Source organism: Enhydra lutris, unplaced genomic scaffold (assembly GCF_002288905.1).
Source record: "Enhydra lutris kenyoni isolate GAN:26980312 unplaced genomic scaffold, ASM228890v2 scaffoldscaffold1, whole genome shotgun sequence".
Taxonomy (NCBI): domain Eukaryota; kingdom Metazoa; phylum Chordata; class Mammalia; order Carnivora; family Mustelidae; genus Enhydra; species Enhydra lutris.
This window is the reverse complement of record NW_019154085.1, coordinates 90,978,297-91,002,485: the sequence shown is the minus strand read 5'-3', so window position 1 is coordinate 91,002,485 and position 24,189 is coordinate 90,978,297. Positions and strand designations below refer to the sequence as shown.

The window sequence follows — 24,189 nt, the reverse complement described above, 5'->3', positions numbered from 1 at the left end:
TATCTGTATAAAAATGCTATCCTTTTTTATACAACTTAAATAAATCGTACTTATTTCAATCAAAATTTGAAAACAAACAAAAAAGTGAATGGGGTCCATGTATTTTGCATAACCAAAAGAAACTAGAGTACCAGAGTAACTGGTCAGCATTTACACTCTCCACCTTTGACTATGGACAAATAATTGTTCTTCTATAACCTGTTAAGTCCCTTAAGAATATATTTTGAATAGGGCAAACATTGGATTAGTCATACTGTATATTGAAAATATTTACCAACTACTCTATACTATAATGGCTGCTTTACCTTTTTCTCTTGACCTAGCAAAGAGAATGCATTCACATAATAGAAGTTCTGTCATCAGTTTGTGTGCTTATATATTATTGTTCTGTGTTCTGTGTGGTAAAGGATTGGGTTAATCTTCCACAAAATGCACATGACTAGGAAGAACTTCCTAAGGCATGAGTACCCATTGCCCTGTTGTGCTCTAGGCTGGCTATTTACCTCAGGACCGAGGGAGAACAAAAGGTCTTATCCCATAGCAAGTGTGGTCTTTCCACTTCTGGTTATATTTTTGCTATGTTCTACCACCTAAATATAACTGTTGTTTATAGGGTGTATATGTTTAGTATATCACATACAGTCCATTAAATTTTGGCAAACGTAGTCATAGGTATTCATGCAAATTATTGTATATATTTTTAAAGTTTTTCCTCAAAATTTTCATCTATTGCTTGGCAATCTAAGGCTAATTTCAAAGCAGGTGATGCTGGACTTGTGAGGGCTAGATATTTTCAGTAGTCTGAATCAAACTTAATGGGCACAAAGAAGAGAGTTGACCATTCAATCATTCTTCCATCAGTTTAAATGGAAAAGTAAAATGACATTGTATTACAGCTTTCAGACCATATAATGAAAAAGTGCAGAGATTCTCTTCGTTGAATAAGTAGAAACAAAAAAGTTCATATAAAATAGATTGCTCATATTCACACTACAAAGGAATATGTTGTTTTTAATTTTAACAAATCCAAAGGTGAATCATATCAGCAGCATTGTTGTAAATTGTATTGTAGTGCAGTTCTTTTTCATAAAAATACCATACAAATGGTCAATAGTCATCAGCAAAAAGTAAAACCCAGAAAACTCAGAAAACAATTAACCAGGAGAAAGATAAAGAAGGAGGTAATGCTGATGCCAAAACAAGTATAATACTGTTGGAACATACAAAAGTAATCCTTATATTTTATACATTTTTACAGCATATAAAAGGTATCACTGATTATGCCACTGTCTCTCTTATCCCAATTTCTATTTTCTTTGGAAGCAGTTCTTTCCTTTCATCAACACTTCCTAAGGAGTTCCGACAATTTTGCCCATCCATATATAATTTTGCATACACTGGATTGGAGTAATTTGTTGTCTGCAGGAGAAAAAAAATAGATAAATTCAATTTTTATCATCAATTCTGACCACCTTAATTATTTTCTAGGATGTCTGTCTTTCAATATTAACAACACTTATATGCAATACATTTAATTTTCTAAATAGTAATTATACATATGTAATTTAAATTCTGTTTACAGGCTTTAGTTGACTTTTGTGTGGTATTAGATAAAAACATAATTGTACGTTTTTCAGGTAAGTTATGAATCTAAGTAGAACTTTGACATAATAGTAAAAGCTCGAGGATATCTTTGTGAAGACAATATTCACTGAGACTTTATTTAAAAGCATAAAACATTAAACCAAATCATCTTATTTTCAGTCCATGTGTTTGCCCCCTTACTACTACAGCAGTGGCAGGAAGGAGGTGTTTACAGAAAGTCATCTAATTGCTTAAGCTTATAATTGTTGCAATAGGAAGTTAAGGACAGAAAAAGAAAATAATAATAAAATATATTGGTGGAATAGACTTTAAAATAAAGAGTATTTTTGCTTCAAACAACTCATATGTATTTATTACTGGAAGTACTTTTGGACACTTCCAAGGAATTGTGAAGTTCATTGTCATCTTAATTTTCATAGAAACTCAGAGCACTTTGAAGTAGAATTGAGACATGCAGAAGTGATCTCTTTCAGTTGAAAAACATACAATGTTTATTATTTTATTAATTGCAACTTAGCCCAAGAAATTATTGCCTACTTTTTGTTTAGTTTTGTCTTCCCAAATGCAGAACACTAAATCTTAGTTCCAACAAAGAAACATATAATCTTTGAGCCATGCAAATGAAACAACCAAGATAAAAAATGAGAATGAAAAACAGCTGATGGGAGAGAGGTACAAGGGAGAACATACTCATCCCTAGGAATTTTTATACCTCTATTTTGATCCCTCTTCCTTCTACCATAAGCCATGCAACTCAAAATCAAGTACCTTCCACTACAAACTAGTTATTTAATTAAAAAAAATTTTTAAGTGGTCTCATTAGGCCATTTCTAATTTCTCAACATGATGCCACATTTTGTAGTATATTTTTATTTAAATTGACATCAAACTTGCAAATACTAAACAAAACATCTTAATAGGAAGTGAATAAAGCCAAACATGAATTTAAGTTTAAATTATTCAGTTTAAATTTCTGGCTAGAGATATCTAAGAATAACAAATACTCATTTTTATTGTTAAAGTGCTGTGACATTTTCAAAATCAGCAGAAGAGATATTTCTACTTAATAGCTTGTCTAAAATGATAACATGTTTTCTATGAAATCTTGCATAAGCAGGACATCTAACATAAGCCTCTGATTTTAATGCTGTTTTGAAATCTCTTGTTAATTAAAAACTCAATTAAAGACAGCCCCTATAAGTCTAGCCATCATCTTTCATTGCGAGGGGTTCTGTGATGGAATGGATATGGAATAATGAATTTTATTCTCTCACCCCAGCAGTTAGTGGTCCTTTCAAATCAGAGTTTAGGTAGATGGGAGGCGCTGTGTGCGGAAGCTTGAAAGCACTGGACCCTCCCCCTATATACCTGGCCTGTATGTAAACAGAGAATTTTAGTTTCCAATCTAATATCATAGAATGATTTTCATTGACATAAACTCATATTAAGTCATAAAAATAGCATAAAATTACTCATTAGCCCTGGGACACAAACGGTGTATTCATCATAGCTTTAATAGATTGAGAAAAAAACATAAATATTGGATCTGTGATTTTTAAGTAGACATTTCTGTTACATACAGCTTACTGATAGACACGCCATACATCAAGATACCTCCATACATTTCTATTTATTTAACTTCATCCTTCCCAAATAAAGCATATCTTTGTTAACCACTCTGTGAAAAATATACAACACTCCCCCACTTAAGGTTTTTTCCCTCTGAAAAGTTCTGACTGTAGCCCATTTTGAACACTCAAATATATGACTGCTTCTAATTAAAGATTCATCACCACTCTATATTTAAAAAGAATTAAAATGTTACATTTTAAAAAAATCTTTATTTTGGAAATCTGACTCTCCAGATGAATTATTAATTAAACTAGTTCACTAAGTCTCTATACAAGAACACTGACTTTAAGTTTTCTTGGATCTAAGGGCAGAATTAGCCAATCTGGTACACACTCATATTTGGGATGAAGTATTTATTAATGATCCAAATGGGGGGAAAACTAGGCAAAAATTTGAAAAGCATAAAAAATTAATGTACAAATTTGAAGAAAATTAAAGGTGAATTGAAAAAACATTAACTATCGACTCTTAATGAGTAATCACAAAGTTTGGGATAGGGGCAAGGGTCTCAGAAAAAGATTTTAAATATAAAATCTGGTCAATATTGCCTCTTCATTTTCTCCCACAAAGTTTTCATTGAAAAAATACTGAGAATAATCTAAGTTACATTTGAGATGAATTTGGACATAAAACCAGTGAATACTAATTTCCTTTTTTGTAATCTTCAAACTGTTCTGCGATTGCCTCCATAGTCAAATCTTTTTTATTAACTTTACTTACTCCTTCAGTTATTTTGATTAGAAGGTATGATTGAAGTATAAATTTTATCCATTTTGAAAATAATGACAATGCTCTATAAAATCATCTTTATGTGTAATGCAGTTTGTATTTGATCACATCATGACTATATCAAACCATCATGACTCAGTGGATACCGTATGAAAACCATTAGATTGTTAAGGTTGCTTTGGTGTGGTCCTCTGCTTTCTGTAAGTTTTTATACCTATTAGGACTAGTTGTGTCTTTTGCAGTTGCTTCTTATGCAACAATTTATATTTACATTTCAAAAATCAGAAGCTAGCTAGACTCAGCCATCTAAGTCACATTAATGTAATTTTGGTCAATCAGTCAACAAATTGGTAAATAAATATTTATTGCATGTTATGTGCAAAGTATATTAACAGCGTATCTGAGGGGCACTGAAGCATAGTTTTATTTTCCTAGAGTAAATGTGGAAAAATTTTTAAATGGAGTACTAAAAACCATTTTCCTTAAGTATCCAAAATTGGCTTAATTCTATCACTAGGAATAAAAATGATGGGGAAAATGAGAACTCTCCTTAGGAAAAGTGTATAAATATGTCCTCATCAGTTCATATTATACTTACAGACAGTGTACTTCTTCCTAAGAAAAATTCAAATACGAGAAGTCTATTATTTATCTTCTTCATAGATAAATTATCAAATAACAATGTGCATCATATATAAAGTCTTCCATTTTTTTTTAAGATTTTATTTATTTATCTGACAGGCAGAGATCACAAGTAGGCAGAGAGGCAGGCAGAGAGAGAGATGAGTAAGCAGATTCCCTGCCAAGCAGAGAGCCCGATGCAGGGCTCAATCCCAGGACTCTGGGATCATGACCTGAGCCGAAGGCAGAGGCTTAACCCACTGAGCCACCCAGGCTCAGTGGATTAAGACCTAAAATCTACCATTTTTAAAGTAGAAAACACTGAAACTTAGGTTTTTAGGTTTTATTTCATTAACAATTTCAAATATAGGAGTTAATTAATGAATTAATAATGAAAAATAAATATAAATTTACTTCTAATTTGGAAAAAGTCACTATAATATCCTCTGATAGTGTAAAAAGTTTATACATGCACTAATAATGGATTCTATTTCTGAGAAATAACTATTTGACCATTGATTTCAGGCTTAGACAATCTGGCCATAGATTCAGAACTAGCCTGAATGTATGGGACCCTATTCAACATCTTTGGGAACAGCTATTGCTATGAGTGCAAACCCATTTGGACATAGATTGGTTGCTGTGATTATTTACAATGTAAAGGTGTATTTTGAACAAAGGATATTTAATATATCAGAAAATAAATTAGCTATTCAATAAATGAATGAATAAGCTAAGAAAAATCATTCCATAATAGCAAATTGATGTTCTTAATTCACAGTAAAATAGTCTATTATTCTCATGGAAAATATAAAGATAATAAAGTATAATGAATCTTTGTGAGTTTACTTTATCTGGATAATTGTATCATTTATCTATTCCTCTTAAAAGCTGCCAATCTGAGCATATAATGATAAGAATAGAAAGTTTACCAAAAGAGTTAGGTTTTTAGGCTGTGTCTATCAACGATATGACTGAAATCGATAGGAAGGCTATTATAGTAGAAAATATTTTTCAAAAGTAATTTGATTACAAACAAATCTAAGGGCACAGCTTAGTTGAATCAATGAAATACTACTGGAAATAAAATACTTGTTTTGACAATGAAGTCCTGTACTCTTTTCATTATTAAAAATAAATCAGTATTTTTATACTAGGTATTTAGATATGCTAGAATCTCAACGCATTTGAGGTTCCTTATACATATAGGTTCCTTATACATGTTTATCAACTTAATGAATGAATACATATCTATTTTCCAAAACATGTTTTTTTAACTTCATGCTTCAGGTGAAAGCAAGCCATAACTTAATTTTTTCTTTTAAAAAAGACTATAACATTCAATACATCCTAAAGTTCTTTACTGTAACTTCAGATAAAAGAAGTGCTGATAAAATTCAGGACTGCATTATAGATAAATGACAGAGAAATGTTAATGCTTACTGTCTGCCATCTTAAAACATATTACCTTTGTTGCATCTACTATAAAACCAGGATCTAGAAGACCTCCATCGTTGTGATCATGATCCACCTCATACATGTTATAAGATGGATTCCCAATTTCTACATTGATTCCTCCATTGATAATAGGTTGTCTTCTAATAGTTTTTGTCCTAGAATATGTGAACATTAATGTAAGTGTAAACTATCTCAATATTACAATCATGATACATAAAACTATCACATTCGTAGATTTACAGACTTATTTTAATATAACTCACAGAGAGTTTATAAAACTTATTCAAAACAAATATTTATCAAGTCATAGAAGAACAAAAAAAGTCAATGTGATAAGTTATTTCTCTAAATTATTTAGATTTGACAGTAAAAAATGCACTTGGAACATATTCCTCTTAAATAGCTAATACATTAGTTGAAACAATATTCACAAATTCATTATTTTTTTAAATTCACTTTTACCCTTTATTTCTGAAAACTATGACTAAAAAGTAGTGATAAAGAATCTTTGAAATAGATTGTTTTCTTTTTTTTTAAATTTATTTATTTGACAGAGAGAGAGAGCACAAGCAGGGGGAGGAGTAGAGGGAGAAGAGGGGTAGAGGGCTAGGGAGAAACAGGCTCCCCACTGAGCAGGGGCTCAATCCCAAGACCCCAGGATCATGACATGATCTGAAGGCAGATGCTTAACCAACTGAGCCACCCAGGCAACCCTGAAATCGATTGTTTTCAATCCCCAAGTCATGCTTTTTAAAAAACTGACTCACAAACACTTGGTTCTGGGTGATAACTCCATAGATAACCTACACCTTCTAGATGTTTATAACTATATGCTCACATAAATTGAAAAGTTATACTCTCAGGAATATATAAAATAAACCAATGCAGAATTTGTGAATGAAATGCACAAGTTGTGATACATAATACATATTCAGGATCATTGTATTGACATTACTAATCTTACACATTAAGATAACAGGGTGTGCTTCAGAGACTCCTCCTGTTTCATGGAAAAACTGCCAAAAATGTAAAATTCTGTTGAAATTTTAATTAATATGTCCCCTTGTTAGTTTTATTAGATTATATAAATAGAGCCATTCTGTCAACATAACAAGGAAGAAGAACATTCTGAATTATACTCACTTTAAAATGAAATAGAAGGATAAAGGGGTTCGAAAACAAGACTTTTCAGTTGGAATAACTAAATCACTTTTTAAGAATAAAAAAAAGAAAAGAAAAAACACTACATTTCTGTAACTCTATGTTTAATTTATTTACTGACCTTTTGTTTAAACCATTGAATCTTACCTTCTTTTTCTTTTACAAAGCACTAAACCAATTACTAAGGTGGTTATCAAAGTCACCAGGAGAACTAGAGGTACAATGATGGCAATGCTTCCTGAAAAAGAAATTAATGAATAGGTGAACACATAAATAGAATGAATTAAAGAGTGATATAACTGAATACTTTATTATACCAAATCTTTTGACCACGGATGTAATGAAAAGTAAAGCCAAAGCCAAATGTCTATATTCTTAGTTCATACATATGTTAGTGAAAAATCACTCTCCTATTAAATACTTGTTCTGCTGGAAATATTTCTTTAGATATCTTTCATTTATATGTTGCAGTTAAATACTTTGAGGTTAGAAATGTTGATTTCTTTGTCAGTCTGAGTCTGATTCTCACTACACACATTTACTTGCAATGATGTAATTTAGTACATGTTGGTAACTTCTTGTAAATCAATGGTGACTAAACACACATTTATATAGTTCCACTGACTACAATCCCACTTTTAGTTTTGTTCCTTTAGCTATAAATACTCTCTATCAATGATTACATATAACAAATCAGATGGCAGCTTGGCAGCTTGACATCGGTGTTGGATTCAGATAGACATAGCCTAAATATTGATAAGTTTCACAACTTACTTAGAGTGAGCCCTTGGATAAGTTATTTAAAACTTAAGTTTCATGTTCCTCGCCAATAAAAGAGAGACAAAGAGATCTACTACACAGGGCTATTAACTTGATTCAACAGAATGGGGGTTGGGGAGCCAAAGAGGAATCTCTTTCTTAAGTTCCATTTCCAGAATAATTTCAGCAAAATAAATCTGAGGGTTTGGCTTATGTTGTAAATGTCCATTTTCACCTTTTTCCATGTATTTATAAAAGTGATCTTAGGTTGTATCACCAATCTTCAAAATGTAATAAAAGATCTATGGAATAGATCTCCAAGAATGGTCAGAGTAACTGGGTCTTAGTTTTTATGCATTTGAACATAGGGGAAAAACAAAATGGAGGAGAAACTCCATTTCTGCCTTGACAATAAGAGCAACCATCTCTCCCCTCTCCACTCCCATCCCCCAGAGGAAGGAGATAATACCCCTTTGCTGGTGATGTGATCTACTGGAAAATATACCAACAATTATGTCACTAAGCAGGAAGAAAATTGAATGTGAGGGTTGCTTAATAACAAGGAGGTATTAAGTAGCTCTATCAAGTACCTAATGTTAACTTTTCCTGCAGATAAATATCTAGTGTCTGTGAGACAAAGGCTTTTGTCTATTTAGAATAAGCATCTGGTTGATTCAGTTGAGTCAGCTAAAAACTAATACAAATAAACCTCAAAACTAATTGAAATTTTTTGTGAGGATCTTGAATGGCTCAAGAATGAAATATCGGGAGTTATTAAATATATAAATTTTTCTCTACAAATACACATGCATATAAAAATACTGTGGTAGAAATGAATGGTAATATTTAGCACAATAAGCAGCTGCATAGGGACTACAAAATAGTAATATAGATCAGTTTTGATAGCTCTAGACAGGTGATATCTGTGTGACATGGTCTATCCTAGAGATTGCTTACCAAAATACCAAAAGGTCTTTATTAAGGAAATCTCATGTGTAAAATAATCTTCTAATTTTGAACTTTAAAAATCATTTGTTTAAAATAACCAAATAACTACCACTTCCATGCAAAAAAAAAAAAAAAAATGACTTGCCTAATTTAATCAGTTTCTAAAATGTAAAACTCATTTTATTATTTCATGTTCTTACCAGGACCATACATCTTAGTGAGTTTTATATTATATTACCTTCTTGGTTTGGGGAAAGTGAACTTTATATGAATGTTTAATTTATTAGTAATTAATAAAAGCAGAGATCTGGCACCTTGGATAGTAATTAACATTTATTCACAAATTTTTAAATACCAGTGAACAGCTTGGTCTTTTGATAAACTATGACTTCAATTGACTGCTCATGACTTTATAAATATCCTTACTTCATTATTTATCTCCACCCCCCCTAAAATTGTGGTAAATTGGTAGATACAAAATACTAATTCTGGTCTTTGGGCATATAAGGTTACTTTCCCTTTACTGCCAATTGTATATTATTTTAAATAAGATTTTATTTGTTCTATATAGTTTCTTTTATTCCTATATAACGTAGAAATTCTGTTATGTATACATGCTAAAAAAAACTTACCAATCTCTTTCTTTTTCTTTCTGCCATCTCTGATGGCAGTTCCAAATCCTTACATTGCAGCACTTTGTTTAAGAGCCTAGACTTCTAAGATGTTTATATAACCTATTAAGGTAACCGCAATAATGCTTAGTGTGGCCAATAAATAATGCAGGGTGGCAACTGGGCAAGGTTTTAAAACTGGATTTTTAAAAAAATTTTTATCAAGTGGAGCAACTGGTAACAACATATATTTTTAAAAGAATTAGAAGACTTTTATCAAAATAAGTAGAATATATAGTAGTAAATATATTGTAACATATCAATCAAAATTTACTGCAGGTGTTTTTTTTTCCTTAGTTATTGGCAGATTATTTAAACTGATTTTTAAAAAAGCACATTCTATACTTACTACAGATGGAGAGGATATCTCAATAACCTTGTCAAGTAAAATATAAGTCTTTCTTTGCAACATTGTTCTGAAGCCTCGTTACACAACACTTTCCTGTTAGAAGGGACTGTGTTACCAGATTGTTAGATTGAAGAGACCCTTTCCCTGGGAGAGGCAGTATAGTTCGCCAGTTGAGATATTGGACTGTGGAGCCAGGCTATCTTTGTCCAAACCTCAGCTCACTAGCAACATATCCTTGGGCAAATTAGTTACCTTTGGCTCAATTCACACATCCATAAAATGAGAGTCATCATTAATATGACCTCATAGTAATGTAAATAAGATTGTCTATCATGTAGAAAATGCAACATACATATTTATTAAATACTTAAACATATATATTGCCATAGCACTGTGCTTGAGTAGGGGAAGGTGGTGAGATCATTTTGGGACATGTTGAATTTGAATGTCCAATGGAATACAGATGATATAGACCTTGCCATGGATATAGATATGGATATAGCAATGGTGCAGTGGGATCTATGGCTCAAACTAGGAGACAAACCAGGCCTGAGAATAGAAATGTAGGGGTAATCAACATATAGTCGGTAAGTAAGGTTAAGAATTGTGGTCCACTGAGAACAGTGTGTATAGTGTGAGTGGAGAGAATGAGTTGTCCAGAAGAGACAGGGAGAACTTATCTCACAAAGAAGAGAGTTGCTTTGAGAGGTAAGAAGGGAACCAGAATAATTCAGTGTCATGGAAGTCAGGAAGAGAACCTTTTGTTTACTGGTTGAATTTATAGTGGAAAATATAAATATTAAACATGCCATTACAATGACATATTTAATGTTATTGTTTTATGTTATTGTTTATATTTAATGTTTAATTGTTAATTACAATTAACCTCTTTTGATATATTGCTATATATTCTGCTCTTAAATTCATGTTCACATATAGGCATATATGTGAATGTAGATATGTTTTGTGATTAGGGTGTTTTCTCTTAAGCATTGTGATGAACTGTAATTTTAAAGGTCATAAAGAAAATATCCTCACTTTGTACCACTCTCCCTCCTGTCCCCTTGATCCCAGCACACTGGTCTTTCAAAACTTTGAGAAGTTCTATTTCCTGTTCCAGGGCTTTTGTGCCTGCTGTCCCTTGTGTTTGAAATACCCTCAGTGTCTTCTCTTTCTAATCCTTCAAATCTCAGCTTCTGTGTCATCACCTCAGAGAAATCATTCCTGACCTTAGTTCTCACTTGCCATTTTACATTTTTGCTTCCTTTTTTTGCCTCCTTCACAAAACCAATAAAAACTTACTCTTATTTCATAAGTTTGCATGTTTACTCATTTGGTTGCTTCCTTGCTTTATTGCGGTATACCCTTCTAGAACCTCAGCTTCAAAGAAGAGGCACTGTCTGTCTCACTGACTTGTCTCTGGGATCTCATTCAGTAGCACACTTAGTTGAGGCTTGATAAATATTTGCTTTGGGAGAATTAGGCCAAAGGCTTTATTTTGTTACATGTTTCAGTTATTTCTCTGTATTTGCAAATTTTTGGTTCCTTGGTGTCACATAGTTTTTTTTTTTTTTCTATTTTAAAACAAGATGGCATAAAAGAGATAAGGGCAAAATAGGAAAGGAGGAAACACAACTGCCTAACAGATATCACATCTCTGTTGTCACTGTACTAAAATAAAGCATCTCAATATTACTGCCTCTCAAATGCTGAGTATATTCTTACCCTCTTTAACTTTATCAAATATGAACAGCATAATTCAAACATTGAGCATTCACTCCCTTAAAACTTTAGGTAAAATTTAAATAGAAGTACCCAAGGAATATTTTATCATATTTAATTTAAAAATCTTTAAAATAACTTCAGAAGAGTCAGACTAGCTTTTTTTTAAGTGGAACCTCAGCAGAACATGCTAGGATAATATATCTGTTTAATTCCACTGGCTGAGTTTTTTGAAACTTTAAACAGCAACAGCCAGAAAACATCAGCATGCCTACTCGGAAATGATTAAGAAAGCTGTGCATCAATTAGAAAGGCAAATCTCTATGCTAGCTGACAGTAGTCAGGCCAACAGAAACAGTGTATTCTTTATTACCCCAAGGTCCGATCATTATGGAATGCTTCACTGTTAGTGGAAATGCAGATCTGAAACACACTGCTAAAAATCTATCTTTCTTACTGGGCAGATGACTTTTCTCCAGGTTTGGGGAACATTTGACAACCATTCAAAACTACTGGGCTTTACCTTAGGTAGGATCAGTTTAACTACCTTTTTTCCTTCTTCCAGAGTTATTGAGGCAAGTTTCTCTAAGCATAAATGTCTGATGATAAGTGCCTTTTAATAGTGTCATTATGTGGTCAACTTTGCTCAAATTTAAGAAATTTGACATTTACATAGCTAATAGCCCTTTCAATGTGCATTGATACTTCCATTAAATTTAATGACTTTAAATCAGTGATGGAAGGAAGGACATCAGAATCTTTGGAAAAGGGGTTGCAAATACTTGCCACTCTTTCTGTTTGATAGTCCCTATTTTATAACTGCTGTATGGAATTAGAGCCATTTGCCTTATAAGGGAGTTTTTGCCCCTGCAAATAACTGAAGACACCACCCTCCAATAAAAACATCTCTTGTTCCTCTCCTCCAAACCATTTCCAAACACCAAACTCTCCCTTGTGGGAGGAACTTAATGTAAAATGTGAAAATTCAATTAATGTGGTACTTTATATACTTTTTTTACAGTTTATCAATACTTATAATTGTTTTTGACTCTTTCAAAGGCTGTATTTCTTATTTATCTTAGATAACTGAGAAATCACCAAAATAAAAGGCTAATGTAAATTGTCTCCTTAATTCTCAACTTATAAGTTCAGGGTGTTCTACAGGTTGGTAACTTGAAATGCATTTTTCATTTAAAAACAATACTATTGGTAATTGTCGAGCTTTGTAGCTGGTTCACAAAATCATATGTAAATTAGTGTGTCTCCAGAACAATAACTGATAACCTAGATATGAGCCCTAGATCCTGGGAAGAGAGAAAAGGAACTTTTTTCTTTTTCTTTCTTTTTGCAATATCAAATTAACCAAGGTATATTTTGCCTCCTCTACTAGTTTTTATGAACCAATTTCTCAAATCCCAGTGCTCTATTCCTACAATAATGTGCCCATAGCTTTCCGAAGGCCTTCTTTTCCCCTCTCCTTCCCTAAAGACAGCATATAAATTCCAGGGTAAACCCCAAACACTCTATGATCAAAGATTACTCATTTCTGCAAATTCAAATTTCATGTCTAGGCTATTTACTCGAGACCTATTGGCCATTTTTCTAAAATGCTCATGCTTATTAGCCCAAATTAATCTCTAAATGGTGGGACTTTGGGCAGTGTTGCTTGAAAGATCTTAAGCAGTGATGGGGCAAGGAACAAAAAAGAAGTAGATCAGCAAATACTGGGATCCTGCATGTAAGGTACAAAAACTGCATACTTTTGACTTCAATAGTGCCTTTCCTTTTTCACAAACTCTGTAGTATGTTTTTTATTATTTTCATGAAAGCTTTTTTCACCAGCAGTAATGGACTAGAGAAAAATTCCTAAGGTAAACATTTATCCATCAGTGATATTTTTCTTCTTTAAGAATATTTTTAGCCACTTGATAGACATTACATATTTCAAAAGTTCTCCACTCATAATAAAATAATTGATAATATGTAAGAATTGGAAAACTATTTTTGACTTTCATTTTGAAAATCTTTAACTGACTGAGCCACCCAGGCACCCCTCATTTTGACAATCTTTATAAAATCGTTTAGAATTGTTAAAAATATACACATAGACACACAATGATGATGTAGATGGACTTTCATATCAATGATCTGTCCTAAGACTACAGCTGCACAAAGAAAGATTTGCAAAATGTTTTAATATTTTAATACACTTCAAAATGTTTTAATATTTTAATACACTTCAAAACAAATATTTTGAAGACAAAGAAACAATAAATCAACCATGATCCTGATTAAGATTTGCTTGTTAATATACTTTTCTTTAAGACTAACCAGTAAAGTCTGCTTTACAACATACTGAAATTCAATTCAAGAAAATACACTTTTCTCTAATTAAAATATGAAATTACTTTTTTTCCTGGAGCATTCTCATATCCATTGTGGTATATGAAGCCTTTGTAGCTGATGTACATTTCCCCAGAAAAGATTATGCTAGATTTGCAGATGTGCAGTCTGAAAACTGCCAGAGTTTGAACTCTTGCTGCCTAAATTAGCACGTGAATGCTGGATCTTGTCACCAGGTGAACTCAGTGCCCTATCTTTTCCAAAACGACATGGATTGCAATGCATTTCCTGAAAAATTCCATGAAGGACATTTTCCAAGACTCAAGTCCCCCAGTAATGGCATGAAAAATGATTTCTGTACCATACAGAGCACCTAAGGTGTTAACCTGAAGAACTTACTTGTGTTAATATGATCAGACTTGCTGCTCTTTGGGGCTGGTCTCTCACACTGTGTGCCTGACCAGTTGGTGGAGCATCTAGAAAAATTTAAAAAAAGAAGAAGAAGAAGAAAAAGAAGAAGAAGAAGCAGAAGAAGAAGAAGAAGAAGAAGAAGCAGAAGAAGAAGAATTAGTTCATAACAAAACTCACAAATCTGCTAAGTAGTAACTTCAACCAGATGAAATGGAGAAGCAGCCACAGATTCATAAATATTAGGTAGATTTGTAAATATTAGTTTTGCTAATGTCCTGCGTATTGCCAGTATGCTGAGGGTAACTTCAACTGGACTTCACTTGTTGAAATACTTTTTCAAAATTTAGATTAATAGTAATTTTCCTTATCCTATGTTAAATCTTAAATTTAGCTGATTTTATAGCAAACCTGAAAACTTAATTAAGAACTGGGGATTAATTTAAGAAGTACTGAAAATTATAAGTAGCCATGATAAAAACTGACTTTGCCTGTTGAGCAAATACATCTTTATTAAGTTTCCGGGATTTTTTTTTTCCCTTCTTGCTCTATGTCCAAAGTGTAATTAACCATCAAACAGCAAATGGTCATCTGTCTCAGTTCAAGCTGCAGAATTTTTAGTCTTCTAAATACAGATAAGGAAATGCAGTCCATTTCCATTTGAAATCAGACTTCTATTCCTATAGAATCAAGACAATGTGCCCAAGTTTTTAGTGGGAGAGGTTGTCTTCCCCATATAGGTACCATGACACTATGATGAAAAGTCTAGCAGAGGATGGAAATAAGAGATCTGATTAAAATCCTTTACTCAAACATAAATCACAGCCATATAATTAGCTGGATGCATCAAAATAAATGCTGGGATGGTTTTAGCTATGTTTAAATAATGCCCATTGGCTAAAACAAGATGCCTCTGTGCATCTGTCAGAGGAAATCCACAGAGAGACCATTTAATTGGCTTCAGTTCTTATTTCAAATGACTGTCAAATGCCACCATATTAAGAATAGTTGCACACAATGAAAGAACAGCTTCCAGACCATTCCAAGTAGATCTCTCTGGGCATGGTGGCCAAACTAAATAACTGCGATTTCAAGGTTTCTGCCAATTCTGTCATAGCCAATTCAGATAGCTGAAGCTGTTGTTGGAACTAGGTTCAATGATGGCATGTGAATTATTTGGGATATCCGTGAGAACGGTATTGTCTGTCCTAAAACATGGGCAAAATCTCATAAAAATCATCATGACTGAAGAACTCAAATCGTGAAACAAAAATTTGTTTCATTAAAGCATATATTAATGTCAGCATAATTTACAATAATGTTATAATTCAAGAATAGAGCTATTTGATTAATAATGATATTATAAAAATATGAGTATGAATTATGGTTTAAATGAAAATTAATATATTATTAGTTCAACATTTATGCATCATCTTACCTTTTTGTTTAGATTCTTTATAAAAAACTTACATACATACTTCCTATTCACATTTACTATATACCATAATGCAATAAATCACTAAAGTAGATAAATAAATTTTAAGGCCAGGTCAATAACTCTGTCTACATTCCTGAAATGAAGTAATGGAATGAGCACATTTTCACATAATTATAATAAATGGGACAATGGATAAAATCATTGATTTTTTTTTTTTTTAAATCATTGATTTTTAAAAAAATAATTTTTTTTCTTCAGTTGCGGTTTTGCAGATGAATGATCTAGAAAATTGTTCCAATTCTTTACAGTTTCTAATTCTTGACACAATTCACCAATAATTCCAAATAAAGTATTTAGGATAATTGTGTATATATGTCATTGGAGTGAATTCTGATCATTGCAAAATTCTTTTTGTTTTATGTAGCTTTACATTTATCAAAACTTCCTAAGGATATTTTATATATTCCAATGGGGGAAAAACAATACTGACTTTTAAATAATTTTATTATAGTGCTTATGTATACAAGGTTATTTTTGTGTAGGCATATTGCATTACTGATTAAAGTATAAAAAGTGGTTCTTTACATTACCTCCCTTGATAACCAAACCAAACCAAACAAACAAAAAAAACACCTAAATCAGGGCTCATGTTAAGAGGAATGACCTGAGATACATTTTGTGATGTTATTACTAGAGGTAAGAACCTCAGGGCTCATCATTACACTGAGATGCTGAGAAGTCCAAAAATAAAATTGCTCAGAGATGGGAGGATTAAATGCTAATTGACCAGATTGTGTTCTGACATGAACATCATGTATTTTAAGTACTTCAGGAAGTTATGAAAAATATGGCTTTAGAACTCCAGAAGAATAAAGAGAGATTTTTAAACAAAGCAGATAAGGATAATGTGATTCTTAATTCCAAACTCTGGAATTATTTAGGTAGGACAGGTGGTATTTGTTAACAGTACTGATTTTCTATTTTATCCATAGCTTGGAACCTAGTATTTATGATGGATAAAAGAAATCACTTGCTCATGGTAATAAAGCCCTTCTCTTTTAAACTGTGGAACCACATTTAAATTCCTAATCTTCAGGGAATATTTTACTTATTACATACTGGAAATAACTCTCAAAGACTGTGTGGGAAAAATAATTATTTTTAATAGTTATACATCTTAATCAGCTGATGATCACCTTGCAATTTTCCCTATACTCCGTATAAAACAATTATTTTATGGCCAAAGATAAAATATATTCCACTGTTCCACATTTGTTACAGTTTTTAAAAATAATCTCTTTTGAGATATTAAATCAAATAGAAATCATTATTCTTGTTGCCTACCTTACAAAATGACTACTTAAGGCATTTGCTGCTCCGTGAGTTCTTCTTCCAGTGGTTGATTTAAGACCAGGTATTTTTACCATCTTTATAGAAATTCATAAATCTTCATACCCTGAGTCAACTACAGTGATCAAAGCCATTAATGGCAGAGCATTTAGCAATAAGAATGTCTGAAGATCATCAAAATTTCCTGTCCAGTTCCTCACTGAATCATTTGCATTATCATGCTGACTATAGTATCTCTGGCATCTGTCTCTTTTTCATTATTCCTCAAGCAAAATCCATAGTCCATGCCCTGGTCATTTTTAATCTGTACTGTTGCAATCCAATGCTCCCTGCCAGTCATCCTCAGACAGCCGTTGGGGCAGAGGGAGAGAATGTCCAAGCAGACTCTTGCTGAGTGCAGAACCCAGCTCGAGGCTCTATCTCATGAGCCATGATATCATTGCCTGAGTAGAAACCAAAAGTTGGATGCTTAACTGACTGAGTTAACCAGCACCCCCCCCATTTTTTATTTCTTACCAGAACACCTCTATGTCATTCCTTTTACACTTATTCTATAGGCTATTTTTCACTATCCTTAACCTTAAGACAACAAAATTCCCTGTTTTCTTATATGTTTATCTCTATGACCGTCTGAATTATTTAACTTTTTAAACACTTTGGTGAATTTTAACTAAGTATTGTTGGAACGTGGATACAGAGAGAGAGAAAGAGGTAGAGAGAGACTTATTTATTTAAGCTATCTTTCATCCTTTTTTTACATCATCATATAAATATATTGTTCTGGGCAGGGTTTTGTTGTTGTTGTTATCTTTTTTTTCTCCCCATCGTGATAAATCTACTGTTAAATGCCCACCCTCTATTTCTCCCATCCTCCCACGCACCTCCTCTCTGGTAGTCATCAGTTCATTCTCTATAGTTAAGAGTCTGTTTCTTGGTTTGTGTGTATCTCTCTCTTTTCTCCTTGCTCATCTGTTTTGTTTCTTAAATTACACACATGAGTGAGATCATATGGTATCTGCCTTTCTCTGATTGACTTATTTCACTTAGCTTTATACCCTCAATGTTGTTCCAAATGGCAAGATTCCATTCTTTTTTGATGGCTCCTCGCAGTTTCTTGAAGTCAGTAGCTGCCTGGTAAAGCTTTATAGATTTCACACTAATTTTGACTTCTTCCCTTCTCTCTAAGGCTACTGACCTTAAAAAGAATGATTATTTACTGCTGCATTTTTTCCCTAGTTTTCTTCTTCTACTTACATTATAGTTATATGTATAAAAGTCTTAAATATATTTTATGATATTTCATTTATGTTCTACAGAAGTATGATTATCAAACTGAAAAAAGTTGCTAAAACTGAAATTCTCGAGTCCCATATACCAGAGATTTTCATTAAACAGTTTGAAGTCTGGGTCAGAAATCTTTCTTTTGGGGCACCTGGGTGGCTCAGTGGGTTAAAGCCTCTGCCTTCAGCTCAGGTCGTGATCCCAGGGTCCTGGGATCAAGCCCCGTATCGGGCTCTCTGCTCAGTGGGGAGCCTGCTTCCTCCTCTCTCTCTCTCTCTGCCTGCCTCTCCACCTACTTGTGATCTCTCTCTCTCTCTGTCAAATAAATAAAATCTTAAAAAAAAAAAAAAGAAATCTTTCTTTTCTTTTCTTTTTTTTTTTTTTAAGATTTTATTTATTTATTTGACAGATGGAGATCACACAGAAACAGGCAGAGAGAGAGGAGGAAGCAGGCTCCCTGCTGAGCAGAGAGCCCGATGCGGGGCTCGATCCCAGGACACTGGGATCATGACCTGAGCCGAAGGCAGAGGCTTTAACCCACTGAGCCACCAAGGTGCCCCTGGGTCAGAAATCTTTAACAAAGTGATTCTGATGCAAGTAATTCATAAATCACACTTCAAGAAATATTTGAGACAAATTATTATTATATTCCCACAGACTTTGTTCTTATATCAAATATTATTTGATTATTTATTTTTTTAATTTTTAGGATGAAAATAATAATATTCATGCCCAGAATGATTGTTCAAAAGATTAAATTATATTGGCAGAAGTTCTTTACATAGTACTAGAAAGCTGGCTAGGTTTTTAATTTAGGTAACTAATTCTCATCTGAATGTTACTATATGAAATATGTAGTTAGTTGATTTACTGTGCCCTTTAAAAGTTTGTGAAATTATTTTATAGTTAGTATATACTCTGTTTCAATTGTAATATTCTATAGCACAAAGGAATACCTTTGTGTAAAGGCAATAGTATAGCAGATATTACTAGGAAGACTAGTAAAAATTTTAAACTGTCTAAAATAATGCTAGCTCTGAAGTAGCACAGATTGAGAATTGAACTATCAGATACAGAACACTAAAGATGTATTAAAATCTGAGATACTGCCTTTCACCAAGTAACAAGTATCAACTTACATGGACCACAAATGTCATTTTGTAGAAATGCCTAGAGTCACTTGCTTTGGGAGAACTTCAAAATAAAATAATGTGATTAATATCCACTCCCTCTTTTCATCAAATTTAAAGGTCATGGGACTCTTCTGACCAAAGTAAGATTCAAAGGTGAACCTTAAAGCGATTTGGAATTGAATTTCCCCTCTTCTTTATATGTGCTAGGCTGCCCTTATTAACCATGAAGACGGAGACATTTAGAAGGAAAAAGAAAGTCTCACGGGGGGGGGGGGAAAAGGCACAAAGGGATTAAGGAAACCTTAGAAAACTCGTGCATAGTGTCATCCATCCCTTTGTGCTCCACGAACTTCAATAAAAAATGAAAAATATTACATTTTGTGCACCAGACTTATATATTAGTACTTCCATATTTATGTAAAGAAAATTAAAAAAAATAAAAGTCAGCAAAATATTTTTTCCAATTAATTGGGCAAATTTTAGTCTTTCAGTGTTGACCTCATGACTATTTTTGCATGGTGTTCCTAACTTTGAATCTCTATACTCTTACAATACCTTTTTGTGCCCTTTTCTTTGCAGACAGTAGTATTGCAAAATGTTATATAGACAGTTATCTAGATATTTATTCATTTCTTTGTTAATTTTATCATAAAACACTTTTTTGAAAACACTATTTAATCTTTTATTGTTTCACAACTTTCTGAGCTAAAATTATTTCATATATTCATAATGATTCATATTTTTTGTAACATGTCCCCAAAATTTCCTACCCTAACTTTAATGCGAAATTTTGCATAAGGTCCAATTAACATTTGCTAACTTTGTGCCAGATCTTAGGATAAATACATTCATATGAAAAATACTCTTATTCAATTCTATAATAATCTAGGAGTTGGAATTATTCACTGTGTGAAATGAGGAAGTGCTTGTTCAAATAATTTGCCAGAAAAAAATAGTTAATAAGTGGTAGAAATAAAACGTGGTGTTATTATTTCTTATTGTTTTCCGCGACAATGCCTTGATCCTTCTAACTCAATGCAGGAGTAGGAAGAAATGCCTTTCTTTAGTCCTTCATATCCAGGAGAGTACTAGTCCCTCAACAGGAAACTCAAAATGTTTCCTGAACAAAAGGAAATAATATATTTTTTTAAGTAGTGAAATTGTAGGAATTACCATATTGGCTCAGACCTGTGATCAGTAATGATTAACATTATGTCTCCAGCAGTAACAATGAGGAACATATTATTAAAAAGTGTTTACATCCTTCTTGATATCAATTTCACATTTTTATTTTGGTTCCAAAATATTGTAAATGTGTCTAATATACCTTTAAAGATCCATTATCTATAGATTCATCTATATTATTACTCAGTACAGGTTTGAATTTCCGAAACTATTCACTCTATTTTTCACTTATTGTTTTTTTTTTTTTTTAAAGATTTCTTATTTATTTATTGTCAGAGAGAGAGCAGACAGAGTCACACGCAGAGGCAGAGAGAGAAGCAGGCTACCTGCTGGACAAGGAGCCCAATGCCGGACTCGACCCCAGGACCCCGGGATCATGACCCGAGCGGAAGGCAGCGACTTAACCGACTGAGCCACCCAGGCGTCCCTATTTGGTATTTTTTACATACGATTTTGTACTACAATTTCTATTTATGCAGTACTAGTCTCAATCAAAATTTAACTGTTACTTCTTACATGGCAACAGCTAGGGATTACTGTGTTTTATTTTCTTCAGAAAGCTTAAGGTAGAAGCTTGAATTTAGTTGGTTTTTATAAGTATACTCTATTCTACTCTATAAGAACATATTATAATAGTTTGAAAACACTACATTAAATCATTGTGTTATTTACGCTGATAAAATTAGTAAGACAAAACTAATCTTACTTTAATAGTAATTGAATAGAATTGGGGCAGAAAGAGTTTTGGTTTCTCAGAATTGTTAAAGTGATAAAGTAAAAAAAAAATGGATATTAAACAAACTCTGACCCACAATTATTTTAGGAAAAGTAAAAATTAATAAGAAATTGAAGAGGTGGCCATGAAAGAAATAAAATTAACAGAATGGATTATTTAACATGATTTATTTTAAGAAGTAAGGAAGACTATAAAAGAAAAGATGAAATCTAGTTTGCCAAGTAATTACCCATAAAAGGAAGTTTGCTAAGATTGGGTGGTTTAAGTTAGAAATGTTTAAACATAAAATTCTGCACAGGCCACTTGAGCAGAAATGGCTACCAAAGTGTGAAATGATGACTGAATAAACACTAAAAAAAAAAAAAAAGAAAGAAAGAAATCCCTAATAATGGAAAATTTTTATCATCTACATACCCTCCAGAAATACTCTCCAGAAAACTTTATTGAGCAGATCAAAAAAGCATGAGGTGTTTTTTTAGAGTGGATAGACAATTTCTACTTCACTGAATACATTACATGCACCAAATAAAAACTAAAAGGAATAATTATAAAATTAGTATTAAGTAATATGGTAGATGTAACTGAAGACATAAAAGCAGAGGTTAGAAACAGTGGTTACAATGCTATAGCTAAAGGTGAGAGGAAAAACAATGCGTGCTGTAATATCAGTAGAGAGCTCTCTGTATACATTGCTCAGTTCAAAGGCCAAATCCCACAACTGTCTTAAAAAGACAGCAAACCATGGCGGGCAGAATTCTCTTAGTGCCATGAACACAAAGTAACTACTTTGCCATATTTTGTGATTTAGCACAAAATAAGGGTATGAAATAAAGAATTTTCTATTAAAAACAAAACAAACAAACAAACAAACAAAGAAACAACCTCACAAAGGCCTTCCTAATTCTTAAGGCTTCTGTGGTACAGGATGTGAAATCTTAAATTATTATGAGGATGTCTGGCATATCCAACTGCACCTATTAAGTATTGTTCAAGACATATTAATCCCATGCAAATCTGGGGCAATGGGAGGAAGATCAGAAAGTGTTATCACAACGTTTTGAGTATGTGAATATCTTTAAGTCCAATATAACTTTAATTCTCTAAAAAATATTTAATTTAGTTTCTATTGCAGTGCTCATGAGCTGAGATATTGATGTTAGTCATGCTAATTTATAACCTAAATCCCTGAAAAATGATTCTGACATAAAAATGGACTTCTGCTTTCTGGTGCTTCAGCATATTCTTTGTTCTACTTACAAGATTACCTTATATCTACCAAAAGTTATCACCAAAACTTCCCACCAACCATTTGTTGTTAAGTGACCTTGTATTAGTATCTTGTATTAGTGTAGATACCAACTTCCCAATTACAGCCTTTCAGGCTTCCTTAAAATCTAGGACCTGAACTTTCAAAAGATTTTTTTTTTACATTTAATTGTTTTAAAACAAAAGGAGTAATTAAAAAAAGAAATATGAGATAGATTAATTGCTAAAGTCAAGCTTCAGTATGAATTATCAAATTTGTGTATGCTATATAAAAGTTAATTAGTCATATAACAGTCACCAGATTTGTTCAACATTTATAGGAGCATGGTGCAGATAGAAATATAGAAAGTTTTAGAACAAAAGATGCCCATTAACACACATTTCTTTCCTAATCCAAGTGTTAGATTACTTTTCTGACTCAAGGTGAGAAGGTTTATGCAGGCAATGGGCTAAAAATTGATTCAGGAAGTAGAGAAAAATGTCTTCAATAAATCTAAAATGCTACACAGTATTATGGTAGTATTTTTCACTATGGATAATACTGCCATTTGGAGGTAGTTCCAAATATTTTTATGCATTTGATCAACATGTAATCATAAATAGGGTACCTTCTATTTTTTGTTCTCTATATATGCATTCATGAATATCTAAGTAAGCATTTGCCCATAATTATGCTAGACTGTGATTAACTTAAGGTGGAGATTATTATTCATCTTTGTATTCTCTCATTTCTTGAACAGTATCTGGCACATAGTCAATGTGTGTATCTGGTTAATCAATATTTGCCATCTGACAAGATGAATGAATGAACCCATGAGGCATGGAGGATGCATGGTTGAACACATACAAATATACACATATAGAGATATATGTGCCGTACCCATTCTATGAAGAATATACAGCACCATTCGTAAGAATATGCTTTCAGCTGGTTACCAATCAGCCATTCTCACTGAAAGTAATACTGATCCACCACGGGAAACACTTTATATGTAAGAACCACAATAATAGGCAAATATTTTCTTCCTTCTTTCTTTTTGCTTCCTTCTTTCCGCACTTCCCCCTTTCATTTATTAATTCTTCCCTCCATAAACTCAGGTGATCACATTCTAGCAACTTGGGCATGTAAAATTTTTGCTTATTCAATGATATAAATTGTGTAATAATTCAGTTCTTGTCTCAGGATACAGACAATAAAGAAATGTTTTTCCTTCTATGACAAAAATTATAAAAGTGTTTGATGAATACTTTGGCATGGAAACCAGTTATTGGTATTAAATTAAATGTAATTTAATTCAATCAATTAATTTAAACTGTTGTCTGAAACTAAAGTGTATGCTGGGACACAAACAGCATGGGTAAATTTGGGAATCAGACAGACCTCTGTTGTAATC

The 24,189-nt window shown here is 32.6% G+C and overlaps 1 protein-coding gene across 1 annotated transcript in view; it reads right to left on the bottom strand.

Annotated features, from left to right (window-relative positions):
- Positions 1-1,278: 1,278 nt before the first annotated feature.
- The window catches only part of LOC111140884 (LDL receptor related protein 1B), a 1,957,146-nt gene continuing 1,934,235 nt past the window's right edge, over positions 1,279-24,189 (bottom strand). The window contains exons 89-93 of the mRNA XM_022493131.1: positions 14,398-14,474; positions 7,354-7,444; positions 6,056-6,200; positions 2,880-2,978; positions 1,279-1,419 (exon numbers count right to left, since the gene is read on the bottom strand). Of these exons, the coding sequence (XP_022348839.1) occupies positions 1,279-1,419; positions 2,880-2,978; positions 6,056-6,200; positions 7,354-7,444; positions 14,398-14,474 (553 nt within the window). The remainder of the gene's footprint in view (positions 1,420-2,879; positions 2,979-6,055; positions 6,201-7,353; positions 7,445-14,397; positions 14,475-24,189) is intronic.